A 12,105-nucleotide genomic window follows, 5' to 3' on the forward strand; every position below is an offset into this window, starting at 1 on the left:
TAGCTGGAGATGAAGAGCAACCCTGTCATGGGGGTAGGAAATGGAAAACTGAGCACATTTGCATTTATTTACACAAAATTGTGCTTTGTTGTTGTAGGCCCTGATACAACCTTAGGACCTTAGGGGTCATCTGCTGCAGAACTCCTTTTGAGTTATTTTTGTAATGGAAAATAGAATTTTCTCTTTCTCCCAGAGTATTTTTGCATTTTCTGCTTCTTAAGGGTCACAGAAATAACTGTTCAGATGGGGGGGGGGGGGGGGGAACAGCCAAAAAACTTTCACCAACCATAGGCAGTTTAAAAACTAAAATTAATCTTACATCCTGCCTAACACCTGGGTAATGTCTCTGTGTTGTTATTAATGACTGAAAACAGTCAGCTTCTCCCACACCTTGATCTCTAGCAGAGGTTCTGGCACTGACAGATCTGCTTGTGCTGTTGATTTAAATTCTTTCCCAAAATCTCTCCCAAACTTCGAGCTGTATCACCCAGAAGGTGCCAAATTAAATGCAATATGGGCATAGGTTCAGAGGTTCTGCTCTTTACTGGTTATGGTGACAAGTGGTTGATATTGTGGAGTCTCCTACTGAGAAAGGACTTGAACAAATAATAATAAAATGCTGTTTGTTATAGAAAAACTCCACGGCTGCAACCTGACACAACGTATTTTTCAGTGTATTTTGTACTTAACAGCAATGTGCTGGTTTAATGCCTGCAAAATTGCGGTCGGTTCAGTGTTGCTATCAAGGGGAATAAAATTCTAACCAAAAGGGAGCTTTTAGGAAGAATTCAGAGCTGCAATGTTCCTGAGCTGGTTTGTGATGTGTTGAAGCACAGTTTGACATGTGCTGCTGGTTAACCATGCGCTTTTAATCATTGCACATGCCCGGCTTTGATCCAGAAAAATTATGGAATAATTTCTCACAGGGGGGTGCCTTCCATAGCTGTTCAATAAAGGAAATGGATTCATTTGTGCTAAACAGAAAAAAAAAAGGCAGGGATGGTGGCAATACTGCTGCTAAGGGGGAGCAAGATGTAGTTCAGTGATAGTGCAGAGATTGAAAAGCTTTGGGTTTAGGTGAGATGCCTCCGTGTTCTTCTGCTTCCCTCTACTGGAGTGTGGCCGGATCCCTGCCCAGCTGCCAGCTAAGTTTTGGAGCAAATGGAACCCCTTTGGGCAGAGCCAGAGCTAGCTGGCTGGGCAAGTCCCTTCTGTGCAAACTCTTTTAGTTATTTTGCTCTGGTTTGAGTTTTCTTTCAACTGGTCCACATGGTGTAAATCCCTGTGCAGCACAGATCTGCAGGTCAGAGCGGTTCTGTGGCTGCCTGTCCCTGCAGCATGGCTCACCTTTGAGAGTAATGAGTAATATTCTGAGTTTGTTTTTTTTTTCTTCAGAGCTGTATGGGGTGTGGATGCTCAGCTGCTATTCATCTTTACAGGGGTGCTGCACCCATATGTGTTGTTACTGACTCTGAGACTCCAGCCTGTTGTGCTGCAGCCAGATTTCAGAGCATTGTAGTTTTCTGCCCATTTAAAGGTTTTTCAAAGGCAAATATTTAATTGTCAGTGATGCTGATTGCCCAGACTTTTCTTTCCCATGTAATTATACTATGTTGCATTCAGTTGTGCTTATTAAAAAAAAAAAAAAAGGGGGGGGGGGGGTCTTGATAATAGCAGAGAATTCACTTTTTAGCATGGAAATAACATGAATTTTAATAGAGCATATCATTCATCACTGCTGAACAAGTGATTTCCCATTGCTTTCCCATTGCCTCTTTCCCCCTTCAAAATTTTGATGGATTTTGGAAACAGAAGTGGGTTTTCCCTTTAGAGTTTCACAATTAATCCATGCCAAGTTTAGTGCAAAGTTCAGTTCTCTTGCAAATAGCAGCCATTATTTGGCAGTTCATCTGTCATATCCTGGCTTGGCTCCCTGTGTTTACTATGAAATATGACTGCCAGCTATGCTTTGGGAATTATTGAAAGTTTGTGTTGATTAAAGGGGGATATTTGAAGAAAATTGAGAGAGGCTTACCTCTCACACACAGCATTTCAGCTGAAAAATTCTAAAGACAATGCCATTTCCTCAATAATTCATGTCAGTCTTAATGCATATTTAGCATTGAGAAGTATTAAGCTCTATTAACAACTAATAAGTGAATTGCAGTTAACACTATAAGTAATTAGTACTGGCAATGTAGTAATTATTACTAATATAGCTACTTACAATTCAAGTGTAAACTATAGATTCAAGGGTGGTTCTAATTGGGTGTGAAGCTTGTGTTAATGCAGGGAACAAGATTTAAAAGGCTTTATCATCTGTGATGGATGTAAAGAGCTCTCCTGGCTTTCTCTGGATGTTCTGAGACTTGCTTGTAAAATAACAATGGTTTGTATGCTTCAGTTTACCACAAATAACAACAGAAATGCATAGGACTGAAAGAAAATAGGACTAAACAGTGATGAATCACAGAATCACTGTGTTTGGAAAAGGCCTTCAAGATCTTTAGGTGCATCCATTATCTAACTCTACCATCTAGCACCATATCCTGATGAAGTGTCCTCCCTTATTTGTTAGCTGATAAAGATTATTTTTTTAGGTTCCTCTATTTAATTCTCTTAAGGGGATTTTAAGAGAGAGATTTCCTTCATGTAAAGTTTTGATTTCAGGAGTAGATTTGGTACCATTTTCCTTTGTCCTCTGCTTTTTTTTTTTTTTTTTTTTTTTGGGTTTTTTTTGTGGTTTTTGCGTGTGTGTGGGTTTTTGGTTGCTGGTGGTAGGTTTTTTTTGTTTGGTTGGTTTGAGGTTTTTGGTTTTTGTCCTCTTCCTGGATTGACTTAATGTGTGCATACAGAATAATAACTAATAATAGTCAGAACATACCTGCTGCTCTTTAAGCAATTAATTCATATGGAATTGTTCCTTTTGAACATCATACAGTGGGTATACAGGAGAGAAAACTAACATTTGGTATAGAAAGCAGATGATGATTCAGGTTATTTACACTGAGTCATGAAAGAGCAACTTCAAGGTCTGCTCCAACTTCATTTATTTATTCCTGTGACTGGTTTGATTCACTGTCTTATATTTATGTCTATTAAAAAATTGGTTTCTATTTTATGTTATTCTGTGGTTCCATACAACTCAGGGCTCCTGCAGTGCTGCTTTGCAGTGACTGCAGCAGAGTTGTCCTTACATGTCACAACATTCTTTAAGCCACTTGCACACCCCTGCTCAACTTAATTACCATGTGTGTGCCATTGATTGGAAAGGAATTATTTGGTAGTGTTTGTTAAATAATTCCAGTGTAATATCCAGGTTCAATGTATTTAATAGACATTCACTATAATAATTTCCCATAGCTCTTTCCCTTCTATATCATTACTTTATACTCATAAATACCACTTATGTCAGATGTTAAACACAACTTTATACATCTGTTTATTCACTGTCATTCTTACAAGCTGTGGGGTTTGTCCTTCTCAGCAACAGATGGTCCTACCACAGTAATGTTTAAGTGTATTTATAAGGCAATAAGTCCCCTTAAGTCTTCTAAACAAACCAATTTAAGGAGGAATTAGCTTTGAAAATGTGTTTTAAGTCGTTTGGAAGGCATAAGTCAGAGTGGAGCATCAGATAACCCTGTAGCAGAGCAATGTTCCCATGACCCCACGCCACGAGCCCCATTGGCTGTATCCTTAATAAATAACGAAGCAGATGTTCTCTGGAGCATTGGATTTCATTCCATTTAGGTTGTTAACTGTGTTTGCAAAATAAATATGGTTGTTAGCAGTTTGCATTTCACATCTCGGGCTTCATGGCAAACAGAACTCTTGAAACAGTCTCAATTTGAATTTTTAATGATAAGTCTTTACTCATGATCCTGGATGCTACATAATTTCTACCTGTGCAGGGGGAAACTAGTGGTTATAGATTCATCATGAAGCTTAGAATTAGTACCAGAAAATAAAACAAAAAAAACTTCCCAAAGCATACCATGGCAAAATACTACATTTTGAAGGCAAGATTTTGCCTTCTATTAGTCAAATTTTTATGATAATTACTGTTTTTATTGAATTTCTTGAGAAAATACTTACACTAGAGGAGTCTTGTCTTTTTGAAGAAAGAGTTAGCAGGTTTTCCACTCTGCATAACATGCTGTGCTTTGGTGTTGATATTGTTTTGGGTAACTTTTATTGGCAGATGTCTTAAAGAATAAACTTTTCAATGTACAACTTAATAATTCCTATCTAACTTCATGGTATATTAATATAAAATGTAAACAGAAGGAAGATGTTTTGTTGTCTCATTTTGCAGTTGTGTTTTAATTTAGCATGTTTTAATGAACCAAAGATCTGACATTTCCTCATTTCCATGGTCTTCCTGTGAAGAATTTTAGCAGGAGTTTATTTTAAACCCTAATGAATTATTTAATGAAGAAGAATTACCTCTCTTCCCAGCCTCTCATCCAGATTGTGCAGTGATAGTTTTGACTAAAAGACAGTTGGGACTGCCAGTGGCCACAAAGGATAGCAAAACAGAGCTGATGTGCTGGATGATGTATAGAGCTGTCACACTTCTCCAGGTGTTGGGAACAGGCTGCAGCAATCTGGTGTGTGTGAAGTTCTGTGCCTGTGTGTATGTAGAATGAGCCTGACATGGGTGAAGGTATTGAGGATGTGATTTCTTTAGATGTTCATGGTTTTCCAAAGGGGAACTCTTAGGCAGCCTGGTTTAGTGCTAGGTATCCTTGCCCATGGCAGGGGGTTTGGAACTAGATGGTCTGTAAGGTCCCTTCCAGCCCAAACCATTCTATGATGATTCTATAATGTGTCACACATCTAATTGATTTGAGTGTATTCCCTTTCACTGGCCCTAAATTAGAAACCATTTCCAAGCTGCTGGTGGCCTTAAAATGTCCTCACTCTAAATTTCTCTGTCCAAAAATCAGATGGGAATGGCACTGCATGTAAAATATTTACCACATGCCAAGTTAGAATTTGTTCATTGTCATTTACAGTAATGTGGATTAGAAGTCTGCAAAATTTCAAGATAATTCCATATTTAAGATCCTGATTTTAGTCATTGGAGTGTGTTTCAGAATATCCCCTGAAGAGTTATTTTCCTCCTCTCCTGCTGGGTTTTGTGTCATCGTTTCAGGCTGGTGACAACCACAGGCTGTAAACAAGCCGAGCATGTATGACCCCTCAGCCCCAGGCTGAATGCCATCATTGTACTTTATGTGTGTGTACAGTCAGGAAATGGGAGCTTTAGTGTTGGTGGATCACAGGAGCAAACCTGTGTTCCTGAGCTGCTAAATTCTTCCTACCAACAGCGAAGAATAGGAAAGTGTGACCAGCAGGAGGAGGGAAATGATTCATCCTCTCTGCTCTGCTCTCGGGAGACCCCATCCAGAGTGCTGCGTCCAGTTCTGGTTCCCCCAGCGTAAAAGGGACATGGAACTGCTGGAGGCAGGTCCAGAGGACAGCTACAGAGATTTTTAGAGGGCTGGAGAACCTCCCCTGTGGAGACAGGATGCAAGAGTTGGGGCTGTTCAGCTGAAGAAGGCTCTGGGGAGCCTTAGAGCAGCCTTCCAGTACCTGAAGGAGACTACAAGAAAGCCAGGAAGGGACTTTTGACAAGGGCTTGTAGTGATAGGATGAGAGGGAATGGCTTTGAGCTCCAGGGCTGCAGATTGAAACTGGAGATTAGGAAGAAATCAGGGAAGGTGGTGAGGCACTGGCACAGGTTGCCCAGGGAGTTTGTGGATGCCTCCTCCCTGGAAGTGTTCAAGGCCAGATTGGTTGAAGCCTTGAGCAACCTGGGCTGGTGGGAGGTGTCCCATGGCAGGAGCTTGGAACTAGATGATCCTTAAGGTTCCTTCCAACCCAAACCATTCTAGGAACCTATAAATCTATGAAATTAGAAACCAAGAAACCAAGACAGTATCTGTACCACTGGAAGCTACATGCTGAAATATAATTTTCTAAAGTTTCAGAGCTGGAAAGTTTTGGATATTTCAAGTACTACATTAAAGGTGTATCAATGGTATTTTGTATCACTTGAGAATCTCTTTCTGTTTTTTTTTTTTTCCCTTCAGGATCCCAGAAGCAAGCACAAATTTAAGATCCACACATATGGGAGCCCAACCTTTTGTGACCATTGTGGGTCTCTGCTTTATGGGCTCCTGCACCAAGGGATGAAATGTGACAGTAAGTGAAGTTTTGCTATGTTGCCAAAACGGTCTTGTAGAAAGTAAGTTGAAACACTGAATAACAGCTTCTTAGTTCTCTCCTTTTTTTTTTCCCTGTAGAAAATGCCATTTGAAATGTCAGTTATTTATATACTGTTATATTTCAAGTGGATATTTCAGTACTATAATAATATAGTAATGAAAATCACCTTTCTGGCTGGGAACATGATGTATTCCCTTTGATGTCTGAAGAGCCTTTGCCGTGGCAGTTTTGAGAAAGCCTCTTATTTGGACTGGTCAGTCAAATGCACTGTTGGAGACTGAAATTTCAGTTCAGTTGATAGCTGAGGTCCAATATTTAATTTCTATTTCACTTGTCTTGGAAGTCTCCTGCCAGAAAAATCTAATAATCAATTTAAATCTAGCTGCCTTCATTGCTAACGCTGGCATGAATGCTCTGTTTTCTTAGTCATATTCCCAGCAAGTCTTTATTCCATTTTCACTTGGTTTTGATCCTTGCACTTCATTACTGATATTTTTAGGTTTCTGAAGTGGATTATTTTATTCTCTGTATTATTCACTGTCCACAAAACGTTTTGTAAGATGGGAAGTAGCCGTGTCGTTCAGCTGAAAAACAAGCAGCTGTAATCTGAAAGTCTTGCCAGCAGTTAAGCTCTGTGATTTTAACTTTCCCTTTGCTCCATGCTTGCAGTGTAATCATGTTATTAACTTCTCAGAGCTGTCTGAACCATTTCTGCATCCACAGCCTGTGATATGAACGTTCATAAGCAATGCGTAATAAACGTCCCAAGCCTCTGTGGCATGGATCACACAGAGAAAAGAGGAAGGATCTACCTGAAAGCTGAAGTCACAGGTGACAAGCTGGAAGTAACAGGTAAAGAGCTGAGTTTGGCATTTTGCAGGTTTTATAGATGTATGATGTAATCTGTTTGGTTTAGGTCCCTAGGTGAGATCTTTTTTTACTAAAGACAGAGATGGAGCATTTCCCTTCAGTGTGAGGATTTCATTCAATGTGCCCTTGAACGAAGAGCAGCAGAAAAATGGAATCATTAAGGCTGGAATAGGTCTGTAAGATCATCAAGTCCAACCATGAACCCTACACCACCATGCCACAAAGGGCCATGAAGATAAGAGGGCTGGAGCACCTCCCCTGTGAGGACAGGCTGAGAGAGTTGGGGCTGTTCAGCCTGGAGAAAAAAAGGCTCTAGAGTGACCTTAGTGCAGCCTTTCAGTGCCTGAAAGGGGCCTACAAGACAGCTGGGAAGGGACTTTTTACAAGGGCTCGTAGTAATAAGCCAGGGAGGAATGGCTTTAAGCTGGAAGAGTGCAGATTTAGACTGAATATTAGGAAGAAATCCCTGTAATATCATTTGTGTGTGTGGAAAACAGCTCAGCAGGATAGCTAGCTGTGCAGGAAGTTAGCCATCATCTCCAGAACACAAGAGATACCCTAAACTTTCATCAGCTGAGGAGTTGTTTCCTCCATTTCCAGAGTATTTCATAAACAAAGGCAACTTGGATTCAATCCCAAATATTACTCCCAGCAAATTATAAATGAAAAAGAATAAATCACCACATTCTGGAAGGTTAAGGTTACCAAGATGAGGAGGAGGGAGAGAGAGGAAGGAAAGCGAGGGTGGGAGTCCTTTTTCATGGAAGCGTTTTCTCCCAGGGATTTATGAGTAAGCATTGGTTGTGCACACCCATGTGCACACCCTCACATGCTCACACTGCCAGTCTGAAGTGTAGAAAAAATTTTGAAAAGCATATTTTGCAAGTTGAAGGACTGTTTTGTCCCCCTAAATAGACGTGTGCTGGGTTGCTTAACTCCAACAGAACCTCCTCATGTTGTATCAGAGAGTGGAGTTTATCATTCAGGATCTGGCTTTTAAGAAATTGTAGTTACAGCCTGTTGGACACAAATATGCAACAAGTGTTCTTTGCCCATCAGATCACAGTGTATTTACTCACAGGGAGAGCAGAGGGCTGGAATTAGATGGGCAGAAGTGAAATAAAGGAAGGAGTAGCAGAAAATTTTGTTGGTTTTTTTTTTTTTTCATTATTATTAGGTAGAGGTAAGGCCGGAAAACAAATTCTAAAGACAGACTCCCTTTTTGTTTGTTTGGTTGGTTGGTTTTTTGTTGCTCAGAACCAGAAGGAAATTTCAAATCTGTGCTGTAGTAACTAGAACCAGAGAAGGTTTGGTACAGCCTGATCAGAACTGATGCTGCAAGAAACTGAATTCAGTGTCCTCACTATGAAACAAGAACAAGGTACAATGTTTTGGGTGTTGCTTGTTTGATGTTGCAAAAAGGAGTTAAAATAGAGGACAAAGTAGGAGGTTTCTTAGGCCATCTTGACTTCTGCCCTTGTTTCTTGATGTAGTTGTGAGCAACCTGTGGGTGGTGAGTGTTGCTTCAGCATTGGTCAGTTGAAAGGCTGGAGCCTATTAAACACCTAAAGGATGTTTCTTCTACCTCAGCACTTCTTCTCTGGGGAATGAGGCTCAGCAGAGACCCTTGTAGTCAAGATGAAGGCAATCAGACCACCATGCTGAATTTTCACAGCTTACAGAGCCAGCAAACTTCCCTTCTGGCACTGTATTTGTTCATGGCTTTCTTCTCTTGAAATCTGAATGCCTCCGCGTTCTCCTGTCAGACCTTGTACATGCATGGAAAAAGAGAAGTGTGGTAAAATTTAGTTGGGAAGGATCAGAGCAGATCCCAAGTGATAATTAATTGTAGCTTAACTTTTCAAAGAGCTTCCTGTCGACGTGGGAGGGGTAATTTTGTCCAAGATGCTGTCATTAACAGAGAGGTGGTTTCTCTAAGTAGGGAGGCATTGCCGAGATGGTAAAGCAGATTCTAAAAGTAATTGTACCACAAGAGAACTAATCTGAAAATCATCTAAGTGACAAAATGTAATATTTGCAGTATTCTAGGCTGCTTTGTAGAAAGGTTCTGAAACGTGGCTTCAACTTTCTGCATAATTCCCACGATTTGATAAATAACTGAGGATTCAGCAGCTTCATAATCTTTTTAGGGACAAAACAGTTTGTCACAAGTCTTTGTGGTGCCAAAGCACTACAAACCAATTACACAAATAAGGATTCTTCTAGGTCACAATTTTATTTGAGAAGGTCTCACCTGGGCTATGAATGTGGTCAAACTGTGACAGATATTTGCAGGTTTTCTTCATAAGCTCTTTTTGGGTCTGAGTGTACTTGGCAAAAGCTGGTGCCTTTGTGTTTATAAATCAAACATTTCAGCCCCACAATGAAGTGAGTTTCTTTATAGAATCATAGAATGACAGAATCTGGACAAGAAGAAAAACGTTTGCTGTAACCTTGTTATGTGTATAACAATTATGGTGCTGTTAAGTTGTTTTGGTTGAGGCTTGTCAGCATCTCCAGGCTTTCAGAAAATGTCTTTAAATAAAAATGACAGTTGCCCTGAAAGTAAGCTGCTTTTTGGGGTTGGGTTTTTTTTGTGTCTTGGGTTTTTGTTTGTTTGATGGGTTGTTTTTTGTTTTAGTAAAAAATACTGAAAATACCGAGCCCATGTGAAGTTTCAGATACCTTTTGCCCATGTTTAACTGAAAAGGAAACCAACAATGGAAGTGTGACCAGCAGGATGAATGAGGTGATTCTTTCCCTCTCTTCTGCTCTCATGAGACCCCACCTGGAGTACTGCATCCATTTCTGGTGCCCCCAGCATAAGAGGGACATGGAGCTGATGGAGTAGGTCCAGAGGAGGCCATGAAAATGCTCAGAGGGCTGGAAACCCCCCACTATGGGGACAGGCTGGGAGAGTTGGGGTTGTTCAGCCTGGAGAAAAGACTCCATGAAGACCTTAGAGCAGCCTTCCAGTACCTGAAGGGGGCTACAGGAGAGCTGAGGAGAGACTTTTAACAAGGGCTTGGAGTGCTAGGGCAAGAGGGAATGGATTGAAGCTTGAGGAGGGCAGATTTAGGTGGAGATTGGGAAGAAAGTCTTGACAGTAAGGGGGCTGAGACACTGGAACAGGTTGCCCAGGTTGGTTGTGGATGTCCCCTTCCTGGAGGGGTTCAAGGCCAGGTTGGATGAGACCTTGAGCAACCTGGGCTACTGCATTGCATTACTACTCCCATTGCAGTGGAGTTAGAACTAGATGATCTTTAAGGCCCCTTCCAACCTAAACCATTCCATGAATCTATGAGTTCTCCTTTAGTGCATGGACATATTGTTACACAGCACTTTCAAACTCCTTTACCCCTAGTGTGGCATTGACTGTAAAATATTTCTTGACAAAACCTTTCTTAGAGTCTGGAGTTCCCAGAGCTGCCAAGCACGATACCACTGCCTTTAGCTTCAATAAAGGAGGTGAATTAAATGTCCAAGAGGTTTAGGAATAGCAGGAAAAATAATCAGTAGCTGGCTGTTTGGTGTGAGTGTTTGCTTTTATCTTTTTTCACCTACTCTGTAGGTGTTAAACTCCTTGAGCTGAATTTCTTAATACCTCAGCTCTGCATTTTGTTTTGGTTGTTAATTAGTTCCTGCTGATCCTTTCTTTGCCAGCCTTGATTGCATGCAAAACATTTATGCTGCTAAACACAGACCTGCCACTCTGGTTGGCATCTTGCAAATCCCTTCAGTGGGCAACTCAGCCATTGTGGTTTGAGGCAAGAGAGCTGATGGAGGATGCAGCATGTCTCAGGATGGCTGCAGGATGCAGTCATTTGGGGGACACTGTTCAGTACATTGCAATTTGTCTTTGCTTTTGTGTAATTGCTTTGAGGGGTTGGTGGTGGCTTTTGTTTCCAAAAAAGGCCACAGTTTCCCCTCCCTTACTGAGTGTTTTCCCAATCAAATATTGTAAATAGTACTGGGAGCTTTTTCCCCAGTGAATACTAGGAAGGAGGCACAGCAGAGTACTGCCAGATGGAGTTGGCCAGTGGTTCAGTTGGATTATCTAAAATATCTCAAGTACTTTGGCAGGTTTTGAATTGAACTAATGGTGGGAATGATTCAGCCCTATCTGTAAACATGCTTAAGTCCAGTTTACTAGGCTGCAGCCTTGATTTGGATGCTTAGAGATGGACAGACTCTTTTCTGTGTGAATGCTGGAGACTCTGCCACACTTCTTCACAAAGAAGAAGGAATTTTGCATTGGGGTAATTAGCCAGAACCTTGCCATCTCCCAGTGCCAGTCAAGGTGTGACCTTCAGTGCTCATTTCTCTTGCAATTCTTATATATCAGTGCTTTATCTTATAGCTGCTAGCTTGAGAGTTGCACTACACATACTTAGTGTATTGCACTTGCATTATATCAACCTGATACTTTTTATAGGAGCTGTCTTGAGTTGTTATTTTTCTGAAACCACTGAATTCATGACCCTTTTGTAGGTTAGGCTGGCATGGAGATTTTGCTTCAGGCATAGTAAAGCAATTCTTGCTATTCTTAATTTATGCTTTTTGCACTGAATTTTCTTCCCCCTGATGTGGGTTAGAAGTTCTGTCACTCAGCTTTACTTGTTGACCCATCTTAAAACTTGGGGCTCTTCTTAGTGAATTTGTAGGTGGTTGAATCACAGTTTGGAGATTTTTTTTTTTTTATATATATAGATATAGATATAAATGATTTTGGAATTACTTTTTGAGTGAGTAAACAATAACCTTTGTGAGAAAATAGCCCCATCTGGTGCACTGACATATAAAAAGCTGCCAGATTATTGGGATCCTAAACTGTGACCCCTGAGTTACTGGCAGTTGGATTTGACAGCAGCTGACAATGAGGAGCTGCCCTCCCAACACAGGCACTGGGAGGGTGTTAATGACTTGCTGTCAGCTAATGCACCCTGCTGCTACAAAAACATTATTTACATAGATAGATGCACAACCCAGAGTTTTCAG

At 40.8% G+C, this 12,105-nt stretch overlaps 1 protein-coding gene across 1 annotated transcript in view; it reads left to right on the forward strand.

The window, feature by feature from the left end:
- Positions 1 to 12,105, forward strand: part of PRKCA (protein kinase C alpha) — a 149,711-nt gene that overhangs the window by 90,455 nt on the left and 47,151 nt on the right. The window contains exons 4-5 of the mRNA XM_054394006.1: positions 6,102 to 6,213; positions 6,961 to 7,089. Coding sequence (XP_054249981.1) covers positions 6,102 to 6,213; positions 6,961 to 7,089 — 241 coding nt within the window. The remainder of the gene's footprint in view (positions 1 to 6,101; positions 6,214 to 6,960; positions 7,090 to 12,105) is intronic.

The sequence above is a fragment of the Indicator indicator genome, chromosome 29 (assembly GCF_027791375.1).
Source record: "Indicator indicator isolate 239-I01 chromosome 29, UM_Iind_1.1, whole genome shotgun sequence".
Lineage (NCBI taxonomy): Eukaryota > Metazoa > Chordata > Aves > Piciformes > Indicatoridae > Indicator > Indicator indicator.